The following is a 25,657-nucleotide window of genomic DNA, read 5'->3' as shown; positions in this document are numbered from 1 at the left end:
AGAGTTGCTCAACTTAGTACACAAAAGATAATGTTGCACAATGTCATCCAAACTCTGAACATAGCTTTCATGATTCAGACTAGATAATGTTGATAAAGATATATACATACATGTATATATATATATATATATATATTTTTTTTTTTTTTTTTTGTCTTTTCAGGGCTGTACCTGTGTCATATGGAATGTCCCGGGCTAGGAGTCGAATCTGAGCTGCAGCTGCTGGCCTACACACAGCCACAGCCACAGCAACTCAGGATCTGAGCTGCATCTGTGACCTACACCACCGTTCACGGCACCGCCAGATCCTTAACCCACTGAGCGAGGCCAGGGATCAAACCCGTGTCCTCATGGATACTAGTCAGGTTTGTTACTGCTGAAACAAGGGGAACTCCATTGATGAAGATAAGTTTAAAACTGTATAACATTCAGAAATATAAAATACGCACACTTGAAAATGCAGTTAGTGTTGCCCTTGGATTTTCTCCCAAGGTGTTTTTTTAAAATAATTGTTTGCGTTGGAGGTTAATGTTTGGATTCATGCTTTAGGCTTTTCAGTTAGAGTATCTTTAAGGTCTACTCAGAGACATTTACATGGAAACTACGTGAATCTGTGTCCTCAGATCTGTATACTTTCAGCGTGTATGGTAGACTTAAAGTGGCCGCATGTTCTTGGCCACCTCTCCCATTACATACACGCTCCGGTGTAGTTTCCTAGGATGGCAGGCAAGCAGACTCGGTTAGAAGATTTTATTTCCTTTGGTATTGCTGTGAATAAAACAACAGGACCTACATGTGTAAAGTGCCTTACCTCTTGGACAGTGTTTCCCTGTACCTCACCTCACCGGAACCTTACACGAAGCTCTGTGTAATAGGTGGTGATTATTCTCTGTGTTTTCGGTCAGGAAAACAGAAGCTTAGGGAAAGTGGTCACAGAACTGAGCAGTAGAAGAGTCAAGAATGGAAGCCAAAGCTTTCAAGCAACTCGGGTCCTTACTTGTTATCCGCCCCTTCAGTGCCTTAAGCTCTCTCCTGATTAGAGATGGTTTTTCTCTTTTTTCGTTTATTTTTATTATTAGTATTTAAATTTTTAAAAAATTGTTATTAGAGATGATTTTTATTGTTGGAGAAGAACAAATAAACTCTGCTTTCTCTTTATATTTCCTGCCGTGGTCATCATCCAACATTTTTTTCCTTCCGCTTTTAAATATCTTTTTATTCTGAGCATGGCCGTTTTGTCGTATCTCCTGTTTGTCCTGGTGAATTTGTGTGAAGTGAGGATTATGCTGGTGAGTGCTGCAGGGAGAAGGGAAAGAAACACATACTCATTGTGTCAGGTGCTGCGCAAAGTGCTTCCCCAAGTTATTACGTCATCATCCTACCTTAGCAAGATGGGTGACCTCGTCCTCAGTTTTTGCAGAGGAGGAAAGGAGGCCTGGAGATTTACTCAGTTACTGTCTAGCAGTAGCCAGTACTAAACTGGCTAAAAAAGGCCAAATAAGGATTTCAAGTGGAAACATCTCTTTGAAGTTATTTTGTGCAGAACTTGATGTGCATTTTTTTTTTTTTTTGCTTTAAATGGGGGCTCTATGATGCTTTTTCTTCTTTTCTGTGATATTTTCATATTTAGAGAGTGATAGACGTTTAGGAAGTCATGGGAAATATTGGGTATGCCTCTTATCCTGCTATGGCTTTTATTTTTTTATTTATTTTTTGAAAGATTTCTAATTTTTTAAAGTAATGATTTTTATTTTTTCCATTATAGCTGGTTTACAGTGTTCTGTCAATTTTCTACTGTACAGCAGGGTGACCCAGTCACACATACATGTATACATTTTTTTCCTCACATTATCATGGTCTATCATAAGTGACTAGATATGTTCCCAGGGCTACCCAGCAGGATCTCATTGCTTATCCATTCCAAAGGCAATAGTTTGCATCTATTAACCCCAAATTCCCAGTCCATCGCACTCCCTCCCCCGCCCCCTCCGTCTTGGCAACCCCAAGTCTGTTCTCCAAGTCCAGGATTTTCTTTTCTCTGGAAAGGTTCATTTGTGCCGTATATTAGTTTCCAGATATAATTGATGTCATGTGGTATTTGTCTTTTTTTTTTTTTGAAGGAGTTTTATGGGTCTCCTTTACTTTTTTATTACTTAATGAATTTTATTACATTTATAGTTGTACAACAGTCATCACAACCAAATTTTGTTGGTATTTGTCTTTCTCTTTATGACTTAGTTCACTTGGTATGAGAGTCTCTCGTTCCATCCATGTTGCTGCAAATGGCATTATTTTGTTCTTTTTTTTATAGCTGAGTAGTATTCCCTTGTGTATGTATACCACATCTTCTTAATCCACTCATCTGTTGATGGACATTTAGTTTGTTTCCATGTCTTGGCTATTATGAATAGAGCTGCAGTGAACATATAGATGCATGTGTCTTTTTCAAGGAAAGTTTTGTCCAAGAGTGGGATTGCTGGGTCATATGGTAGTTCTATGTATAGTTTTCTAAGGTACCTCCATACTGTTTTCCATAGTGGTTGTACCTGCTATGTTTTTTTTTTTTTCATTTAAAAAAAAATTGTTATTTCCCCAATACAATTTTTTTTCTCCTATACAGCATGGTGACCCAGTTACACATACATGTATGCATTCCTTTTCTCACATTACCATGCTTCATCATAAGTGTGACTAGACATAGTTCCAATGCTACACAGCAAGATCTCATTGCTAATCCGTTCCAAAGGCAATAGTCTGCATCTATTAACCCCAAGCTCCCTGTCCTTCCCACTCCCTCCCCCTCCCCCTTGGCAACCACAAGTCTATTCTCCAAGTCCGTGATTTTCTTTTCTGTGGAAAAGTTCACTTGTGCTGTATATTAGATTCCAGATATAAGTGATATCATGTGGTATTTGTCTTTCTCTTTCTGACTTACTGCTATGGTTTTTAAATTTAGTTTAGGTCACTGCTAAAATGTTACCTAGGAGCACACACACACATCACATTTATCTGCGTTTCATTCCTCTGCAAGAACTAGTTTCTCAGGTGGGTCCTTACCGAGAACAGAGCTCCAAGGCAAGGGGACCAGGACAGGTGAGGGGATGAAGGGAGGGGCTGCAGCACAGAGGCGTGGGTGCCGGAACTTCACAGAGGAACAGCAGGGAGGGCTGTGCCCACAAGGAAAGGCTGTCGTCATACCTGCATCGTAGCCTCCAGACCTTCATCTAAAGTCAGTCCCAGTTGCTGCAGACATCAGTGCTGTCACCAGCACTTCTGGTGTTTCAAGAGTTGGGCAACACACCCAGTCCCCTCTCCGCCCTCTCCTGCCTCCTAGGAGTGATAACCTTCAGAAAGAATAAGGATCTGTCTTTTAAAACTGAATTTCAGCAGCTCAAAACCTGGTGGTCTCATTAACTTATTAACTGCTAAATGTTAGAGATGGAAGGAAGTGACTTCAGTTATGGCCATGCAGAATCATAAAATAATCTCTTATTTCCCCACTTTCCAGACAATTGCAACACGACTTTCCCAGGGCCCTGATTTTCAGCACCGATGATTTTTTCTTCAGGGAAGATGGTGCCTATGAGTTCAATCCTGACTTCCTGGAGGAAGCTCATGAATGGAACCAGAAAAGAGGTGACAAATTACTTTCCGCACTCCTGGGAAATCCTATTGTGCATCTAGATTGTAGCTGCTGCAAAATGAAAAAGTTTTGTGGAAGGAGGTTAATCTAAAGTTCTGCCGATTTTCCCCCGAAACAGAATGCCAGAGTATAACTTCCCTAGATTCCAGGAAAAAGAAAATTGTTTTTTTTTGTTTTATGTTTTTTTGCCTTTTCTTGAGCCACTCCCGCAGCATATGGAGGTTCCCAGGCTAGGGGTCTAATCGGAGCTGTAGCCACCGGCCTACGTCACAGCCATAGCAATGGGGGATCCGAGCTGCGTCTGTGACCCGCACCACAGCTCATGGCAACGCCAGATCCTTAACCCACTGAGCGAGGCCAGGGATCCAACCTGCAACCTCATGGTTCCTAGTCGGATGCGCTAACCACTGCGCCACGACGGGAACTCCAAAGAAAATTGTGGATGACGGGTTCTGAAATAGGTGGTGTTAAAGTTGCGTAATGAGGACACCCTGTAATAAGAATGACAAAATGTGGGGTACGCGCACCCTTCTCTGTTGCATGTTGTTCACTGATATATAACGTTGTGTTGCAGCGAGAAAAGCAATGAGGAATGGCATATCCCCCATTATTATTGATAATACCAACCTCCACGCCTGGGAAATGAAGCCCTATGCAGTCATGGTAGGAAGAAGTATCATTCTGAATTTTCAGTTATGGGCATTTTGTGAGAACGTTGAAACATTTGTTCTTTCTTCTTTTCCTGATCTTCCATGACCTCATATCCATGAATAGTAGTTCTCTCAGGGAACAGGTAAAGAGGTTTTATTTTAGCGTTTCTCTGCTGTTTAAATGGCTGTACTCTGCTGAGATGCTGGTATCACCTCAGGGTACATTTTTAAAACAGTCTGAATTCTTGATAGCAATTCAGTCTTGGTTGTCTTCCTAAGGGCAGGCAGACATAGAAGCATCCACTGAAAGTGGTGGAGAAATTTTGGATGAGGTGATGCTACCAGCAGAGCTGTAGATGATGTTCATGGGACAGATCGGACTTAGCCACGCCGGGGACTTCAGTCCTATGTAGTGCTGCCATGTGAGAGTTCCAGGGTGATGAATTTCCTAGTTTAAAAACAGATTTGGGATTAACACTGTAATAACCCTTTTAAGATATTAGAAGGCAACTATATAAACACCCATATAAATACGTAGCTGTCTGCTGTCAGAACAGTAAGATGAATAAAGCAGTGTGGACATTTTTTTCTTCTCCCCTCCCTTCCTCCTTTCCTTCCTTCCTTTTTCTTTCTTTGTCTGTCTTTCTTTCTTTTTGCTTTTTAGGGCCACACCCAAGGCGTATGGAAGTTCCCAGGCTAGGGGTCGAATTGGAGCTGCAGCTGCAGGCCTACACCACAGCCACCGCAACACCAGATCTGAGCCACGTCTGTGACCTACACCACAGCTCACGGCAACGCCAGATATTTGACCCACTGAGCATGGCCAGGGATCAAACTGCATCCTCATGAATACTAGTTGGGTTTGTTTCCCCTGCACTGCAATGGGAACTGCACATTTTTCTTTAATTTGGAGGTATGTCTGATCCGTTTCAGACATGTTTTATCTTTTTTGCTAATAATTTTTCATTCCTTATTGAGTGTAGAAAGGAGAAAATATCCAGAATCAAACAGGGGCAGGAAGAAGATAGCCGAGTATTCTCCCCATTTGGCTAATCGTCAAGTGACTATCTCTAAAACTGGGCTCATGGCAGTCTAGTTTTAGGCACCGTTTTTATAGTTTGGGCAAAGTGACTTACATAAGGTGCACTCTTCTCTCACTGTACTTTCATCCATTTTACTAGCTTTACTTTGGCCCAGACTGGGGGACTTTGGTAAATGTAGGAAAAAAATAAGCATTGGCTTTGGTTACTTTAGTTTATGGATCAAGCATCCACTTGGGAGAGAAATTAACAGGGCCATGAAGAGTCGAGTTAAGCACAACTCAGAACCAAGAGCCAGGGGTTAACTGAGGGTGGCTTAAGGGAAGTCATTTTACTTTTCATTTTTTTATTTTCTATTTTCTAGACAATCACAGTCTTTTCCAGGCATCCGCAGCTATAAGTAAGACCCAGATATTAGATATTTTCCACATAGGATATTTGATGTCCTTCCCAAGTTAGAAGTGTCCATCTAAAGAATGAAGAGGAAATCTTCCTATCATTCTGTATTTCATTCTGTATTTTATAACATGATAAGCAGTAGTCATAATAGAAAGTTCAGTCTGAGGTGGTGGTCAATTTATGACTGCAAATAATGTTTGATCTTTATATGGAAATAGTAGTAATTTTCTAAAGTCAAGGACATCAGGCACAGTGAATTGAGCCAAACAGTATTAGATTAGCAGGGAGAACTACTTTTGGAGGGAAAAGTGTGTAAAGTACGTGAAAATCACTTTTATTTTCTAAGCTCTGTCCCTATGGCACTTTCATTTTTTACACCAGGGCACGAGGAATAGGCTAATGCATTTGACAGCAGTGAGTCTATGATAATCACATAATGGACCCTGAAAAACCGTTGGAGTTCATTGCTCATTCCTGTGGACAGGGTCTTTAAAACTAGTTCAGCTATCATCTTGTAAATGTCCAAAACAAGGAACCTTTATAATTTTCCAGTATAGTCAATAGAATTGACCAAAATTTATCACTGGGAACCGTAATATAATCTAAGAGTGACTAAGTATGGAAATGAACCAACTGTATCTGTTAACATAAACTAAGGCATTGGATTACTGGTTAAACAAAAGGAATTTTAGGAAAGATTTATAGTAAATGTTTAATGGCAGCATAAACATTCCCAAACATACATACCATGTCTTCAATGTTTTATGTACTTTTGAAAAATCAGGCACTTGAAAATAACTATGAAGTTATATTCCGAGAACCTGACACTCGCTGGAAATTCAACGTTCAAGAGTTAGCAAGGTACTTCTTTGTTTTTCTAGTTCCTCATTATGTATCCTGCTGTTTTCAGGTATTTCAGACCGAACAAAAGAATCTTTTCAGGCTGGAATTGGACATGGTAGTTTTCAGGCCAGAAATGGTAATTCTTGGAAATTGATAACTTTGAAATTATTAATGTGAAGACTTGAGTTTGGGGTCAGTTGTCTAATATAATGCTAAATGCTAAATTTTGGCTTGGACTTGGTCCTTGAGAAGGACACATTTAACATTTTGCTAAAGCGCTTCTTCATTAATAAACATTCAAAGGCACTTATCTCTGCATGGGATTGCACTTGTGGTAGTGTTTTTGCACTTAGGCTAAACGAGTATCTTTAGATGTTGAATAGTCTATGGTTTATTTATGGTCTAGATGCTGCTTCTAATTTGTAAAGCAACAAATGTCCAAATAATACTAACTTGTTGATGGAATGCATGGGTTCTGGTATTCACTATCTGTGCTGTTTGATAATGTCAATGTCTTAATGTAACCAGTGAGATCAGAATTTTCTTTTTAGCAATAAGTCTAGTTCATCTTATAGTTACAAGCAGATAGTGTTTCCAAAGAGATCTGTGGACCAACCAGACCCAAGAGAGTTGCCCGAGGTGGTTGTCAAAATTCTAGTTCATGGACTCATTTCATAGTTGGAATCTGTAGTAATTACATTTCAAAACTCCAAGCGATTCTTGTGTCCACTAGAATTGAAGACTATTGTTTTATTTATTTATTTATTATTTATTTATTTATGTCTTTTTGCCTTTTCTAGGGCCACTCCTTCGGCATATGGAGATTCCCAGGCTAGGGGTTTAATTGGAGCTGTAGCCACTGGCCTATGCCAGAGCCACTGCAACGCGGGATCCGAGCCACGTTTGCGACCTACACCACAGCTCACAGCAACGCCAGATCCTTAACCCACTGAACAAGGCCAGGGATCGAACCCACAACCTCATGGTTCCTAGTCGGATTCGTTAACCACTGAGCCACGACGAGATCTCCTGAAGACTATTGTTTTAATAAGCATCTAGAAGTATCTAGGACTGACATAATTAATTATAGATATATGCATGGCAAATTGGCAAACACATAATACAAATATTTCATGGTCAGCTCTCTTATGTCTTGAAGCCCAGAACTGGTATTTCCAGAAACAAAGCGTTTCTGGAGCTCCTCAGGGTAGTTTGAGGGTGTGCAGGGCAAGCATGAAACACAGAAGTGGAGCCTGAAAGATACCTGCTTAACATGAAGTTACCCTTTTGTGAGAGTTCCCTCCTGAGAACAGGGAGTGCATATCTATGTAATCATACAGGACTTGTAAAATACAAGGCATTCATTTTGATGTGCCGCGTTAAATGACCCTTGGCGTTTTTTGTTTTTTTCCATGCAGAAGAAACATTCATGGGGTCCCAAGAGAGAAAATCCACCGAATGAAAGAACGGTATGAACATGACGTTACGTTTCACAGTGTGCTGCGCGCGGAGAAACCAAGCAGAGCAAGCAGAAGCCAGGACAGGAACAACGCCGCTCCTTCCGACGGGGCAGGGTACTGGAACACCTATGCCGAGCTCCCAAACCGGAGGGCTCAGGGCGGCTTCTCTAATGAGAGCGCCTTTCACAGAAGGGGTGGTTTTCACCACGGCTATTAGAGGTCTATCCTACAGGCATTCAAGAGTTTCCTAAATCAGTTTTTACTTCCATTTTGGGTATTTATTCTTTGTTTAGTTGTAGTCAGAGCTCTATCCCATGTAAATAGTCAAAGCTGAAAGTTTTTGAGAAGTCATTACATCCCTCTTCAACAAGCATTTGTTAAAGGGATCCTATATGCATGGTCTGATGCTGGGAATTCTGATTAATCAGAGTTCCTTTCTCTAGGGAAAGAATTAATTTGAAAGTGAAACCTGAGAACATACCCAAGAACATAATCAGCCACATAGGTTCATTAATGAAATGAAGTGTTTATAATATAAAGCTTCAGTACCGCTGTCTCTGAAGCAGTCTATTTTTTCAGGAAATTCATCTCTGTCAGGAAAGTTAGGAAGGTGGGAGAGAAGCAGGAGGCAGGAAAAATTTTAGTGCCACTGCTACTTTGCTCACCCATGTATCCAAAAATGTGAGATGTGTGGCTGTAATGATGATACTGATTTTCCTTCACAATGAATATGCCAGCAAGCATACATCTAGGGGATTATTGTCTTTCAAAGTAGATAGTTTGGGAAATTATTCCTTTACTTTAGCGATGTATCACTGTTAAAAATGTCTGTGAAAATCTTTCTTAATAGCTTTACAAGCTGCTGAGGAAAATCAGTGTCATTGTTTAAAGTCGCATCTTATGTTTTAACTACCACTTTATTGAACAGGGTTAAACCTGAATAATTTTGGCTGTTGAGCTAATAGTGTAAATAAAACAAGCCTGCCTTTATAAAACACCAATTTTTAAAATTAATAATTAAGCAGTTTTTAAAATTATGCCTATAAACCTGTGTATAATCAGTTGGCAGTCCCCAAATTTGGGGTGTACAAGGAATTAAGCAGCCCAGAATGTACATTACGTGGAGATATGGAAAAGTCATGCTTGACTTCAGATGAGCAGGGTTGGTGTTTTATGTGGCATTAAGGCAATGAACTTCTACCACAATTCCTACACTAATACTGAATTTATGAATCCAAATTAAATCTCACTAGGTTGGAATCAGATTAATTTGGTGGGAGACCATGATAGATAAGACCAGTCGGGGTGTATGCTTTATTTCTTGTTGGCCAACAGCTTCTTTCTAATGTTTTGTGAAGTATTAAGTGTCCTATATAATGGTGCTTTTATGGTTATTAAAATTATATACGGTATTGCTTTATATGGATTTGTCATTGAATCTCATTGTTTCTTGGTTTAGGAATCAAATTCCTAATTAAATTCCACACAAGTCCTACCTATTATGAACCAGTTTTTCTGTATCATCAACCCACCAGTCTTCTTTAGTGAATAGGAGATAGGTTAAAAGCGACCTAGTATTTTACTTGCTTGTATAAATTGTTTGATCTGCTCCATTAGAAAGATCGTATTAACATTCCACTGTCTGGTACTACGGAAATCTAGTCAGCATCTTGATGCAATGCATCTATAATTTTTTCATTAACATTTAAAATATTGGTGTCTCCTTTGAATAGCAAAGTTTGGCCAACAAAACTAAAATTTAGTAATTTGAATGGACCTAAGGTATAGTTTTGCTGAATTCTGTGTATCCAAGCTCATCACATAAAAATCTTCTCATCACCGTTCCTGCTGCGGTGCAGCAGAAACGAACTTGACCAGGAACCATGAGGTTGCGGGTTGGATCCTTGGCTTTGCCCGGTGGGTAAAGGATCTGGCATTGCTGTGAACTCTTGTGTAGGTCGCAGATGTGGCTTGGATCTGATGTGGCTGTGGCTGTGGCTGTGGCATAGGCCAGCCGCTGTATCTGGGATTCGACCCCTAGCCTGGGAACCTCCATATGCTGCAAGTGCGGCCCTTAAAAGCAAAAAAAAAAAAAAAAAAATCTTCCAATAATAATAATAACCCACATAACAATACTCCTGTTTTTCCAGACCCAGGTAGTCAGTGCGGTCATTTCAGAACTAGCTCAAACTGGATAGCTTGACTCCTTTAGGATGGTAGAGGTGGGAGTGTCGGGTCCAGAATGGAATTCCTTTAATTCCAGACGGACGAGATGAGCGCATTCAGGGTGGTATGGCTGCAGACTATTTTAATTCTGTAGGAGCAGTTTCAAGGACCAGAACTCAAGCACTCCTGATTTACATCTGACTCTGCATAGGGCTTCTGGTTGGGCTGGGCTGAGCTGGGCTATTATTTTATTATTTTGGCTGTGCCTGTGGCATATGGAAGTTCTCAGTTCAGGGACTGAACCTATGCCACAGCAGCCATTCAAGCCGCTGCGGTGATAATGCTGGATCCTTAATACACTAAGCCACACGAGAACTCCTGATCCAGAGCTTTTTAAAGAGCTCAGAATAGTTTCCCAGTCTATTGGCCTGTTTTAGAAGCATAAAAATTGATTAAATGCTAACTTTATTCCACCTAGAAGTGATTTATATTTTCTTCTCTCAACTCCCATGGCTCCTGATTTATGTAATTTTTTGTCTTTTCTTAGGGCTGCACCTGTGGCACCTGGAGGTTCCCAGGGTAGGGATCTAATCGGAGCTGCAGCTGCCGGCCTATGCCACAGCCATGGCCACAGCAACGTGGGATCCGAGCCACGTCTGTGGCTTACCACTGAGTGAGGCCAGGGGTTGAACCTGCATCCTCATGGATACTCGCTGGGTTTGTTACTGCTGAGCCACAACAGGAACTTCCTGATTTATGTAATTTTTTGAACACTCAACATTGACTTGGTTCGTATATTAACATCTGCATCACTTGAAGAGCTGGTGTGGTTTTATGTACACAACAGGCTCTCCAGTAATTGTTGAGTAAGTAACACAAATTGCTTTCACTATTTACCTCTTATCATGCAGTGTACATTGTTGACTTTGTAATCATTACATTGTCAGTTTTAGGGGATAATATCTACATATAATCAAGCTTCACTTTTTGCTCATATAGCTTGGCTGTATTATTTACAGTTTTTAAAGGAATGTGTGCATTAGATGTCTCCATTATGGGTAATCTAAATGATAATGAAAAATGAAGGAGGTTATAGCTTACGTTTTTCTAAGAATCAAAGCAAAGGTTAAAGGTTAAATTTTTATAATTTTTTTTTGTTTACTTTAGATGCAAGTTTTATTCCCTGTTTTAGAGTAGATCACTGAGAAAATGATTTGGATATGAAGAGCAAATTGCTTTTTTTTTTTTTTGGCTGCTAGGGCCTCCACCTGAGCATACGGAAGTTCCCAGGCTAGGGGTCGAATTGGAGCTACAGTTGGTGGCCAACGTCACAGGCCCAGCAACGCGGGATCCAAGCCACGTCTGTGACCTACACCACAGCTCACGGCAATGCCGGATCCTTAACTCACTGATCAAGGCCAAGGATTGAAACTGCACCACATCCACATGGATCCTAGTCGGGTTCATTAACCACTAAGCCGCAGAGGAACTCCCAAATTTCTTTATAAACAAAACATAAATCACATTAATAAGACTGGCAGAACACTTAAGTTAGAAAGAATAGCAGAATAGACTATTACATTAATTATAGAAGCCAGAAAAACCATGGGTCACTGTTAGGGAAAGAAACAAATTGTGTTTATAATGAGATGTGAAAGCATGATATTGTATATAAATTTAAGGCATATTAAAAGGCCTCATTTAAGAGCTTCTCCATACTATTAGCTCTTAGAACTGCTTTCTCTCTTTTCTCTATTAAAGTAACAAATGATAATATGATCTTAAATTGAACAGTTATCTTCTGCTTTGGTGGTTGGAGAAAACTATTTTTAAAAAGGACTACTTGCTGAATCCTGTGATAGGGATAAAAATAAAGCAAGTAGAATTACTGCCAAGTTGAAAGAAATATTTTCTCTTAAGTTACAGTCCAGATGATCATTTTGTTAAAAAACAAAACACTATGAAATCTGCTTCTGATTTAAAATATTTGAACTTTTAATAAATTACTTAATTTCACAAACCACATTGGAATCATAAAAAGGAAGTACAGCGAGGGGTCTGTTTTTCTCATCGTCATGCTGACCTAAGGATGAAGAATTGGTCAAAAGAAAACACCATTGTAGTATCTTACTCATCCTGACTTTTTTGATCAGGATAAAACTACAGAACCAACACATTCATTAAGGAAAACTGGTTCATAGTGGGTTGCCTCTTAAGAAAACAACCTGAAATAGGAACTAAACTAAAAGGAATTACGTGAGTCAACAGTACTTAGAAACCCAGTTTCTTTTAACTATAGGGACACACCTCTAAAAGAAACAGGTATGTTTATTTCATTTGTAAAATAATACTTATAATGATCAAATCCTGTCTAAAGATGGAAAGGAGATTTTTTTCTTGATGAGTTAGTAAATATACAGTCACAGTTTTAAGATACATAATTGAAATAAGACTATTATGAGTGTAGAGGCAGGGAGAGATCATTGCTGTGATATACAAGCTTTTAGGTGAATTTTGAACTATTTCCTTTCTTTTCTCATTATGTAAATTCTGATGTACAGTTGGAAATTGTATGTTTTACAAACTGGAGAGGCTGAGTCAATAACTAATTTATCATCATTTTGGTTTTTGTTGCCTTTGCAGTCTCTTGGATATATTTTTTATTGTATTTGTGTCCTGCGTATTAGTCTTGTGTTCTTCAGTCCTGGCTGGGGAATTCTCTTGTTCTTTGATCACAGATGTAGTATGATGCCTTTTCAGTCTGGGATAATCTTTTGGACTAGTGGAAACAGTCCTAGTGGATTCACTGATAGATGTAAGTTGATTTTCTCCTGCTGAACCAGACAAAAGAGCTTGGGTATTTATTAGTGCAAGTTCTTCATCAGCTATTGAATCACCTTCCAAAAGAGAAATGTCATTAAATTTTTTAAGTGGAGTCATCTGAGGAGAATTCAATTGTTTTTTCTTTATAGGTATTTCATGTTTGGTGCCACAACTCCGTGGTGGCTGAAATGCCTTCTGTGCAGCTGGAGAAACAAATGTACAAATGGGACTAACAGGTGGAGGTACAGGCAGTCTACTCAAGAAATCCAAGGCTCTTCTCTTTTTGCAGTTTTTTGGGTCTTCAATCTCTTTCTCCCCCTTGCAACAAGACTTTGAAGTCATTTGGGCTGATACAGGTGTGGAGACAGACTTCCCTTTTGGCTTATAAAGTGATAATGGACTTTGATAATTCATCTCAGTACTGGGAGAAGACATCTAATAAAAAAATTTTAAAGTAGCCTATATAATTACGTACTGATATATAAGACAAAATCAAATTAGTTTTTCATTAAAAAATATTTAAACATGCAAATATCCCACACTCTCACTACTCCCGTAATGGCTGTGATTTCAAGAGACATTCATATTATTATTCTTATTTCAGAAAGAAATCATTTTGTATAAGAGGATATACAAATGACATGAAAGATGAAGACATCTAGTAAGCGACAAAAAAGGAGGTAGGGGACATAATTTATGCTTTAATCTTTTTCTTGTTATTAATGGGTTAAACAAAAATTAAGATTTTTAAATCATTTTAGGAACACAGACTGCCTAGGTTCTATTACCTACTTTTCTAGTTTTGTGACTGTAGGTAATTGCCTAACCCCTCTGTGTCATAGTTTCCTCATCTGTAAAATGGAGATAAATTTTTCTCATGGGGTTGTTGTGAAGATTAAATGAGTTAATATGCATACGTATAGCACATGCTAGCTACATAAGAATCAGTCCTTATCCAGTTTTACAGACTGTAGCTTTGCTTATATTATGATTTAAAGAGTTAAACTCAACTTAAAAAACCCGTAATTGTTTAGAATAGTCTTCCTAGGAAAAGACATAGGCAAGAAAAAGTTTTCAATCACATGTACTTGCCATGCTAAAAATGAAAGTGTATGTTTATAAAATTTTCCCCCAAAGAATACTACATTCTGGCTTCAATATACAAAATATAATTTCCAGATAATGTATACCTATACATTAACAACCACACTTTCTAACTGAGGGTAACTACATTTTATAATGTTTACTAGGTATATGCCAGAGCATATTATTACTTCCATAGACAATATTTAAATTTATATTAACTTACCAGAAACTTATTTCCTGTGCCAAGGACGGTCTGAGGAGTTTGTGGTTCTAAAGTACAGTCTTTAGTTGGAGTGAACCACTTGGCATTATACGCATTAAGTATATGAATACGCTTGTTTTCTGCCTCATTGCAAAATATATCAATATTCTGAGAAAATAGATTAGAAAAGCTGTTTTGTAAAATGCAAACCCAAAGATTCATGTTTTTAGAAAGTATTAACTTTAAAACCAGAAATAATAAACACAGACTATAAAAAAAGACTGAGACACCCCCAATTTGATAGTTGTGTCAAAACAATACACCAGTAAAAATGCAAACCTGTATCAGTGATACAGGGGAACTTAATTGTTGGTGAGAGAGGGAGCGGGTGAGTCTGTCTGTGAGGGAAGGAAAGCGATGTACGAGATCTTCCCATCCATCTGGATTACTCAGCTCGTTATCATCCAAGATGGGACTTGGAGCTGGACGGCTGGGGCCCAGGCCGCAGCTGTATTTACTACCTAACAGCCAGAAATCAGCTCCCGTCTCACAGAGGACTCCAGAGGGTAGTGGTGAAATGAGAGAACCGCCTCAGGTCTGTTCCAAGAATTCACTGAAATGACGCATAGGTGATACCATATGAAACTGTTATTTCGCAAGTCACAAATGGTCAAATACCAGCACTTTGGTTATGGTTTAACCTAAGCTACAAGAATGTTTTGTTAAACTTGAAAATGCTACGCAAATGTGTCCGTCACCTCTGAACTGCCCTTGAACGGTCTCGGGGAAGATCTGGGATGTGAGGAGTAGATTCTCTGCGAGGGGGCCAAATAATGTGACCCCCAATTTAAAAACCAGATAAATCAGGGTGTTACTCTTCAGGATGTACACTGAGTCTTTAGATAAAACACGATACAAACTTCCTTTTATAGCTCGCTACTTTAATGCTTTTAAAATACAATTTTATTTATACAAATTTTGAATCCATCTCAAATATTAAACTAAAAACTAAGAGGCTTTTGTAGCAATTTATACAATCCAACATTTTATTGGGAGGCATCATTAAGTATGAATGATGGTTCTACAAATGAACCCTGATTCTACCAACTTCCTGGTTCTGCCAACTTGGCTGTATGACTTAACATCTCTGCTTCTCATCAATGAAATGGGAAAAGAGTTCCCTACTTCATAGTGTTGGTGGGAAAATTAAATGAGATGCTCAGAACAGGTCAGACATATAGTAAGCACTCATAAACTCTGTTCTCCTATTTGGTATTACTCCAAATCAAAGACAGGTATAAACTGTATAAAATACCAGATATGGAGTTGAAACTATAAATTTGGAGTCTAGATATTACTAACAATTACACTGCCAAGTGCTGTGAACCATGGGAAACTCATCTTATTTGTGTTACCACTGTCCAGTTTGCCTACATGGTCTATAGATCTGAACATCCTTCTCACAATTTTTCCTAATTCACTTCCTTTCAAATCATTCTTTCCTCCCTGAAAGCTGTCACCTACCATCTCCTCAGGTTTATGAACAATTAATATATGATGAAATCTCACCTTACATCATACTGCAACTATTCAGTTTTCATAAAAGCTGCCACTTCCTTGACATTTGACTCTCAAAACAGGAAAATACTAACATGCATGGTAATGCTCAAAGCTAATTTTACCTCGATAGTATTTTTCATTTTGTGGAATGTTTCTTGAAAATGGCCTTCCTTTGGACTGGCAGAAAACATGGAAAAATCTCCAGCAAATAAAGTAGGAATTCCTGATTTGGACTCTGGTCGCCACTGGAGGTTGCTTGCAGCAACTAACATGTGAGGTTTAATGATGTCTTCATTAAGATCGATCCAAAATTTTATTGCCAATAAATTATGGCATTCATCTGACAAATAGACCAAAGGAGCAAGACCTACAATGGGAAACAAAGAATACGCATCAAATTTCATTTATATGTGTTAGAGAAATTTAAAAATACAAGGAACTTCTAAATATAGCCATTTTGGTATGCTAATGGTAAAAACAAATCAAAATAACCAAACTTAGAGAAAGCTCAGGAATTCCAAAATGATCTGTTGCTTATGGTACTAAAATTTCAATGCAATATGACAACACATTCTGTAATGCAGGCCATGGGGAAGCAGCAACATGTAAGCTGAATAGGAAAAATTCATCAAGATGGGAAGGAAAAAGGCATTCTAGGCAATGTGAATGGATTTTTACAGTTAAATGCTTTAGTGTGTCAAGAATGTGAAACTGTACAGTTTAGCTGAGGGTTTGGGTTTCATTTTCTAAAGGACAGGGAACTACTGAAGATTTAAGTTAGGAAACATGACTAGATTTGGGTTTTAGAGAACTAGTGCTTAAGGCTTAAGGCGACACTTTGAAACTTTCTGATAGAAATTTCTTTCTCTAATACTTGACATTAAACTAAGTAAACAAAGAAAGAAGTGTCCACCAAAAACATACATAAGGAATATCGTGATAAAAAATTTAAAAACTGGTGATGAAAGAAAAAAACTGACTGTGGACAGAACCAAGCACAGGAAGGCTCAGCTTCTAGTCCCTTCCCTGCACTGGTGAAATGACACACATCTTGAGAATTCTATTGTCCTTAAATCTGAAGACAAGCAAACAGAATGGGTATCCTTACTTTTTTCCTTTCTGATCAGAGTAATTAAACAGGGGTCAGGATTGCCTGACAGAGTAACATTGTGCTTGGGTTGAAGTGGGTCCTATAACAGATGTTGACGTCCTAACCTGTGAATGTGACCTTATTGGTAAAAATGGTGTTTGCTGACAAAATCACGATAAGGTGCGGTCATTTCAGTGTGTCCTAATCCAGTGTCCTTGTAAAGAGCGGAAAGGTGGACAGGGACATGCACCCAGGGAGAAGGCCAGGTGAAGATGAAGGCAGAGCCGGGGGTGGTGCGTCTACAAGCCAGGGAAGGCCACAGACGGCCAGCACACCGTAGAAGCTAGGGGCGAGGCGCTGGGCAGATTCTCTCTCAGTCTCAGAAGGAACGGCCCGGCCAGTATCTTGATCTTGGACTCCTAGCCTTCGGAACTGTGGACCATACAGACAACACAAGGCTGCTGAAGCCGCCTGGTTTGTGGTACGGTCCATGAACAGACGCGGCTACTCCCTGATCTACGACAGAGATGCCGTCTCCCAGGGATATGGAGTGTATGCGGATAACACTCACATGCCAGCCCGCATAGAGCAGCTAAGAGGGGAAAAGCTGAACCCAGGAGAAAAATTGGGGGTGGGAGGAAGAGTCAAGAACGGGGTGCTGGCAGGTCTCTTTCTCCCACACACTTCCCCTTGCCACCACAACCCACCTTGGAACCATTAGAACTAATCTCGTGTCAGTCTCCACAAGAAGCCCAGGCCCCAGGTCACCCTGGCCTGGGGCCTCCAGAGCGCTCTGCGCGTTGCCGTGCTGGACACCATCTCCGACCTCTGACCTCTGACTTCCGGCAGCCTCTCGCTGGATCCTCTGGAATCAGTAAAGTCTCCACTACCCTCGGCTTTCCTGTAAGTGAAGCCTGGACCTCCTCGGAGGGCACACGGCCCCTGCAGACCTCCTGTGCTCCTGGAGGTCAGGCGGGCAGGGTCTCCTCGCCCCTCGCTGCTGCTCCCTCTCCCTGAAGGAGCCGTGACCTCATATTCTCAGACTGTGCCGCTCCCCACTTCGCCTTTAGGCACTTACGTGCCCCCCGGTCGCTCACTCCCTTTCGCTCCGTGAAGATTTTAACTCGTAACTCACTGTCATTCTGATCACTACCGCTGTACTGCTGGGTGAGTCTGGATACCTCTTCCCATACTCTGAGCTCCCAGGTTCTTTGCTTTCTCCTCCTCGAATGATCCTGTTCCCCAGTTTCTGGCAGATGCTCCCTCCAATGGACACACCCAAGACTGTTATTTCCGCCAACTTCATCCCCTCCAGCATCTCAATTTCTAATCTGCTATTCTTCAGCCACCACCTGTCATCTTTTCCGCTCACTCCCTCTGGAGCCCCAACTCAGCCAATCCTGCAGCCCCGCCGGGACATGTTTGTTTTTCGAATCTCCCGTTTACACTCCTCTAATGTCCGCTCTTTCCTCGGTGTTGTGTGTAAAAGTCCGGGCCCGTTACTAAGACCCCGCCTTCGAGTACAGCCTGGAATTCTCTGCTCTCCCTGCTTTGTGTTACTCACCAGGCTAGAGTCAGGTTCAATCTCGCTGCCTCTGCTTTATGCACCTTCACAGTGAAACATGTTTGGAACAATATCACCCTGGTTTCATTTTATATTTATGAATGTCAGCCTCCATAGGGCCCTGGGGGTCACCTAGTCCATTCATTCCACCTTTTTAAAAGCACCAGCTCCTACTTACTAGACCACCAGGGAACTCCTCTCACTCGGCCTTTCTTAAATGAGCATTTCATGCCTTTCCTTCTGTTCTCAGACCTTCAGTACCTTTTCCTTAATTCTGACTCTCAGCTGATGATTCTGTTCCTTATTTTACTGAGGAAACAGAAGCAATGAGAAGAGATCTGCCCCAAGTTCCCACCTACACACCAACTCTTGCACGCACCTCTGTACCCAGATACTTTACCATTTCTCCCTCTTTAGCTGTGGACGAACAGTCTCCACTACCAGCTGAGGCCGATCTCGCCACACCCCCCCAGATGCTGTCCCTGCTCCTCTTTTTCTTCCATCCTCGATGTTTACTCTTTATTGGACCCTTCTCAGCAGAATAGAATCTCCCATCAAGATGCTGTTAGCACTTTCATCAGAAAAATAGTCTCTTGATTCCAAATTCCCCTTCCAGCTACTGCTCCATTTCTCTTCTCCACTTAAAGCACTGTTTGTGTGTTTGTTTGTTTTAATGGCTACACCTACAACCCTCTGGGCGAGGGACTGAACTGGAGCTGTAGCTGCAGGCCTCTGCCACCACCACAGCAGCACTGGATCCTTAACCCATTGAGCAAGGCAGGGACTGTATCTGCATCCTCACAGAAACTACACTGAGTCCTTAACCCACTGAGCCACAATGGGAACTCCTTTATTGTTTGTTTTTCTTTTTCGGCCAGCCCACAGCATATGGAGTTCTCAGGGCCAGGGATCAGAGCTGAGCCACAGTTGCGACCTACACCACAGCTGCACCAACGCCGGATCCTTTAGCTCACTGTGCTGGGCTGGGGATCGAACCTGCATCTTGGCACTGCAGACACTGCTGATCCTGTTGCGCCACAGCAGGAACTCCAAAGCACACTATTCCTGAAATGCCTGCCCTTGCTGTCTGCATCCCTCTCCTCCCACCTCCCCTGCCCCACATCAGTCAGCTGCTCACTCCCACCACTGCGCCAAAAGGGCTAAAGCCAACAATCCATTCTCCGTCCTTTCCTCATGCTCTGTGCTATCAAATGCCTGCTGACGGGCCCGAGTCAAGGCCCTGGCGCACTTCTCTGTCTACTCTCACACCTACAGTGACCTCATCCAGTCTCAGGAATTTAAACCTCCCTTGTAAGTTGATGACTTCCCAACTTGTACCTTCAGCCCAGTCCATTTCCTAAGAACGATATCCAGCTGTTAAGTAGAAATCTCTTAAGTACATCAAGCACCTAAACCTTACCTGCCCGAAACGGAGCTCCTGACCTGACCTGCACACCTGTTGCCTTGTAGTCTCCCCCTCAGTCAACGGTAACTCCATTTTTCCAGCTGCTCAGACCCAAAACCTAGGCCCTCCCTCCTTGACTCCTCTTTCATCCACCCATCCCTCTACCTTCAGAACACAACCACGATCTGGCTATTTCTGGCCACTCCCATTGCTTTTGTTTGGTCTAACTGATTATCAATTGCCTAAATTTACAGTTGCCTCCAGCTATTTCCCTGTTTGGAGTCTCCCCCCTTAGAGTCTATTCCCAGTGTAGCAGCCTCAGTGGGCCTGTGAAAAGCCAGTCAGATGGCGTCACTCCTCCACTGCTTCCTATGACTTCCCGTCACTGTCAGAGAAAAGCAAGTCTGGGCAAGGACCGCCCCGGGAGCCGGTCCTTCACCGCCTCTCTGCAGCTATGACTCCTCACTCTTCTAGGCTCTGCTAATGCTTACGGGCACCAGGGAGGAAGGACCCTGCTAGGACATGACCTCTGCCTGGAATGTTCCCCCCCAAGATGCCCACATGCCTCTTTCCCTCTGGTCCTTCAGGTCTCATTCACATCAACTTCACAGGGAGGTCTTTCCTCACTTCCCTGTCTGAAGCTACCTTCCCTTCCCCTTCCCCTGATCCTACCTGTCATTCCCTGCTTAATTCTTCTCCTTAGCCATACTAAGAAAACTGTCTTTGCTATGTATTTGTTTTGTGTGTGAGCTCCCTCCCAACTATAACACAAGCTCCACTAGGGCAGTGACGTTTTATTCACTGCCATGCACCAAGCCTTTACAACAACGTCTGGCACCTAAGAGGCATTCCACAAATACTGACTGAATGACTGAAAGAAGTTACCCACCCTCAATAACAACAATATAATGCGGAGTCTCTCAAGTATGACCAAGATGAAATGAAATGCTATGAAAACAATGTGGCACATTAACATGCCACAGTCAAAGAGAACCCACAAAGCACTAAAGCACAACTAAACAAACATTAGCACATTAAACAAAAATGAGAAAAGGGCATGGCAAAAGACAAAGAGCACAACTCATGAGTAAACAAAACTAAAAATACAGAAGAAAATCCCTGAAGTCTTCAAAACTGATTCATGCTATTGAACTTAATAGGAACATATATTCAATAAATCAAAAGCTTGAATATGGATATGGGATGAAAAATATCCCTGTAAGACAAAAAGGAGAGTGCAGGGCCAAAAAAATAAATGGAGGATATCAATTTACTATCATAATGGGACAAACACATGCATTACAAATACCAAGGAAGAAAACATATATTGCAAAAAATAAAATTACTGATGAAAAGGCCAGATATAATCATGGTGAATGAAGACAGAAAAGACAAAGAAAGAGAAGCAATCAGAGAAGAGATAAAAACAAAAATAAAAATAATCTGACATAAGACTGACTGCTGTCCTTGAAGTATAAATCCCAATAAATGAAATAGCAGATTTATTCAAAGATATTACAGAATTTCTCTGAAATAAAGAAAGCACTGAATCTTCAGATTAAAAGGGCATCTGTGTTCCAGGAGAACTGTATACTAAGACATAGTTTAAACTTTTAGACATAAAAATACATCCTTCAGACACCTAGATATAAAAAGAAAATCACCTAAAAGGAGGGGAAATTAGGCCATTCCCAGACTATTCAAAAGAGCAGTTTCTGCAGAATTCTGAGAGAAGGAAAGCAAGAGCCCATATAATTATACCTGCCAAGACAGTCTCAGAATTAGAGCCATGGGTTCACAATTCAAACACATGAGGAACTCATGGAATAGGGCACGCTTATTTGAAGGCTTCTGGAAAAGCTTGACAATAAGCCCTAGCCAAAGAACTGAGGAAGGGAGAGACCATGAGAGGGCAGTTGATAAACAAGGACTCCGCTGCCGATGGAAGGCCCTACCCTGAAGTGCACACTATGTTACGAGCTGAGGATACAGCAGTTAAAGTCTCGGCCCTTAAGACAGCTAACAGTCTAGAAGAGGGAGACAGAACCACAAATAAATGCTGTTAGGTGCTGGTGGGTGACAGGAAGAAAAATAAAGCTGAGCAAAGGGGAGAAAGAGCTGGGCTGGGGAGTAGAGGAAGTACAGCTCTTTTACTAAAGGTGCTCAGGGAAAGGCCTCTTAGGAGGCTGCACTCGACCAGAGGCTCCAAGGAGCCCAGGGGGCAGCCAGGCGGCTGTGTGAGGGAAAGGGTTTCTGGGGGAACAGTGAGCGTCAAGGCTCCATGATCAAAGCGGAGAGGAGAGCAAGGAAGGTGTCAACACAGCTGAAGGGGACAGAGCTCTGGGAGGTGAGAGTGGTGAGGCAGAGTGTGAAGGGGCCTGGTGCAAAACGGTCCAGAAATGGAAGGCATTTGTGCTGAAGCTGAGGCCTAAGCTGGGCCTTTACATGTGCACGGTACTCAGGGGCTCTGCAGATAAAAACCCGTGGGTCAAGGTGCGGGAGGAGGAGTGAGCAATGTCCTCTTGAAGGAATGCAGTACAGATGGTGCAGAGTAGTAACAACGCAAGTAGGAGGTGAAGGCTCGACAGCTCAGTCAGCTGCAGTGGGAGATGAGAACCACTTGTCTAGCAATCACTACTATGCTGCAAAACATTTTCTAGCAATTTCTTTAGAATTAAATAGCACAGAATAGGATGAAAGTTGTTTCCTCGTAATAATGGTGAATTGCTTTTCATGAAGCATCAAGGTTAAAACAAGCCTACTCTCAAATCACTAGTGCCCAAACTTGCCAGTGAGTGGCTCCAATTAATTATAAGGAAGACACATTTTAAAATGTTCTTCAAAAGCATCAACAAAAAGCTACCATTAAATACACTATGTATTACCTGTTTTTTTCACGACAGAAACTACAAATCCTATTAGGTCCACCTCAGAACAAGGTGGCTGGAAGTCTGGATCCAATAATTTATTGAAGTGAAGGGGCTCCCTTGGCCGATAAAGTTGGAATAGAATTTCATCTGAAGCCTAGAAGAGAAAAAAAATCAGTATGTGTAGATGCTATAAACTAATATGCACTTATCGAAACTGAAAAAGTATAATGAAAAGTCTATACCGGTAGTTGCTGATACTGAGTACTTTTTGTTGCTGTTAACTGTATGTTAGCTCTTTCAGATTTACTTTTAGATTTTGCTGCTGTAAGATGATAGATTCTGTATCTCTTTCCCTCTGTTAGGAGGGAACATAAATCTGATGATGGACGCCAGATACTCAATATAACTATTTAGAGAAAGAGGAAGAAGACACAATGGAAGAAAGGATAATCATTAAGAGTCTTTTTAAAACAATAAATATTGAGGACAATAAAGATAGAAGAATTATGCTATCATTTCATGGGCACCGGTAGCATATTTTTGCTCCTCTGATACATACTCACTTTACACTTTATCTAGCATTTGAAATAATTTTATTGATAATAATTCCTCTCCTTTTTTCAATGGCCGCACCCACTGCATGCAGAAGTTCCCAGGCCAGGGACTGAATCCAAGCCACAGCTGTAACCTACGCCACAGCTGCAGCAACACCAGATCCTTTAATCCACTGCATGGGGCCAGGTATCGAACCTGTCCCTCCACAGCAACCTGAGCTGCTGCAATCAGGTTCTTAACCCACTGTGCCACAGTGGGAACTCCTGATAAGAGTTGTTTTTTTTTTTTTTTTTAAACAAAATTGACAAAAACAAAAAGTTTACATACTGACCTGAATCTTTTTCCTTTTTGTTATAGCTTATGATACGCAACTTCCATACAGGTGTAACATCTCTTGGTAAAATCTGTTCCCCTTGCTCAGCAGATTGCATAGCCTTCTGAATTCCAGCTGGATCTGGGCTTGCTTCTTATCATTCAACAGCTGTCTGTGATTATTCAAGGCTCTTAACTGCTCTTCACTAAAATAACCCTGTAGCCATTTAGTATATTAAAGCAGATAATTTTAGAATAAAAAGCAAACAAGACAGAAAAAAACCACTTTACCTATTATTAATGAATCTCTTTAAATGGGGATAAAACACAACAGAATTGAGTTCACTTTAAGGATATGACAATATAAAAGTTGAGATTAATATCCTCAGCTTATCATATAATATTTTCAAGTAACTTAAACAGTTTATTAATTTTTGTGACAAATTTACCTAAGGCCAAAACAACACCAACTTACAAACACACTCTCATCATCATCAACACTGACATTATAAATGGCTAACATCTATCTGAATTTGAGAATTTCATTCACTAATCTTTACAGTAATCCTATGAGGTAGGTACTGTTATTACTTCCATGCGGTAGATGATGAAACTGAGGTACAGGGAGAATAAGTAATTTGCAGAGGCATAGAAGCAGGGGCTGGCTCAAGAGCCCTCACTCTTAGCCCCCTGCAGTATAATTTCATTAACTCTCTGGAACAGCAGGTACAATTCAATACAATACATGTGCTCTAAGCACATTTATCTCTGCCTCTACATTGCAGCAAATTGCTGTTTGAACCTGCTAGGAATCTCACCCAATGTTAACAAAAAATAAATAAATGAGTAAGCCAAAAATAAAATAAATAGGAAGTGGAATCCCACACAAAACCTACTAGACTGCTGAGGGCGTACCTGTCTTAATACCCTCATCCATGTTGGGAAGGGAACTGAAGTCCCTGGGCCCTACTAAGGTCTTCCTAAATGGGCAGTGGTAGGGTCGAACGTGGATACTTTAGAAAACATGTGTCGGAGTTCCCGTCGTGGCGCAGTGGTTAATGAATCTGACTAGGAACCATGAGGTTGCGGGTTTGATCCCTGGCCTGGTTCAGTGGGTTAAGGATCTGGTGTTGCCGTGAGCTGTGGTGTAGGTCGCAGACGCGGCTCGGATCCCGCGTTGCTGTGGCTCTGGCATAGGCTGGTGGCCACAGCTCCGATTCGACCTCTAGCCTGGGAACCTCCATATGCCGAGGGAGCGGCCTAGAAAGGCAAAAAGACCAAAAAAAAAAAAAAAAAAAAAAAAAAATTGTGATTGTAAAAGTCCCACAGCATTAGACATTGTCACTGAAAACAAATCCTTTTAACAACGTATTTTAGAAACTGACCGCAATTTTTCCCTCTAAAAATTATAACGATAACTTTAAGTGTCATCTCATAGAATCATATAAATTTCAACAAATGTGAAGAGATAAAGGCAAATAATTTTTCACGAGAGCATAATAAAGCCTTACAGCCTTGCAGCAAATATACTCTCAGGCTTGAAAATCAGACTCCCTGCCCACAGGAAGAATCCGATCTATACCATTTGGGAAAAGAGAGAATTCTATTCAGAACAGTACTGCTCACTCTCCTAGCAAGAACTATTTATTGTGAGGTCACACTATTTTTTAATTTTTAAAAAACTTTTACGGCCACCCACGGCACATGGAAGTCCTCTGACTGAATTTGAGCCACAGCTGAGACCTACACCACAGCAGTGGTGTGGTGGTGTGGCTGGATCCTTTAACCCACTGTGCCTGTAGGGGTTCAAACCTGCACCTCTGCAGTGACCTGAACTGCTGCAGTCGGATTCTTAACCCACTGCACCATGGCAGGAACTTCCGAGGTCTCACTATTTTAGAAAGTATAGGAAATATATATACTTCATCAAGTTGTTACTGTCATTAAATAGATGAAATTCATCAATAAATGACAGTTTTCCTAAAATTT

General features: G+C 40.9%; 2 protein-coding genes across 2 annotated transcripts in view; one reads left to right on the top strand and one right to left on the bottom strand.

The window, feature by feature from the left end:
• Window positions 1–9,530, top strand: part of N4BP2L1 (NEDD4 binding protein 2 like 1) — a 29,206-nt gene extending 19,676 nt beyond the window's left edge. The window contains 4 exon segments of the mRNA XM_021065183.1: window positions 3,509–3,636; window positions 4,218–4,306; window positions 6,517–6,593; window positions 7,994–9,530. Of these exon segments, the coding sequence (XP_020920842.1) occupies window positions 3,509–3,636; window positions 4,218–4,306; window positions 6,517–6,593; window positions 7,994–8,252 (553 nt within the window). The 3' untranslated portion in view covers window positions 8,253–9,530.
• Window positions 12,179–25,657, bottom strand: part of BRCA2 (BRCA2, DNA repair associated) — a 52,179-nt gene continuing 38,700 nt past the window's right edge. Inside the window, 7 exon segments of the mRNA XM_021065184.1 lie at window positions 12,179–13,459; window positions 14,334–14,480; window positions 15,995–16,239; window positions 22,817–22,955; window positions 23,044–23,207; window positions 23,688–23,798; window positions 23,801–23,885. Coding sequence (XP_020920843.1) covers window positions 12,818–13,459; window positions 14,334–14,480; window positions 15,995–16,239; window positions 22,817–22,955; window positions 23,044–23,207; window positions 23,688–23,798; window positions 23,801–23,885 — 1,533 coding nt within the window. The 3' untranslated portion in view covers window positions 12,179–12,817.

Source organism: Sus scrofa, chromosome 11 (assembly GCF_000003025.6).
Source record: "Sus scrofa isolate TJ Tabasco breed Duroc chromosome 11, Sscrofa11.1, whole genome shotgun sequence".
Lineage (NCBI taxonomy): Eukaryota > Metazoa > Chordata > Mammalia > Artiodactyla > Suidae > Sus > Sus scrofa.
The sequence above is the reverse complement of the archived record's forward strand: the minus strand, read 5'-3'. Positions and strand labels throughout refer to the sequence as shown.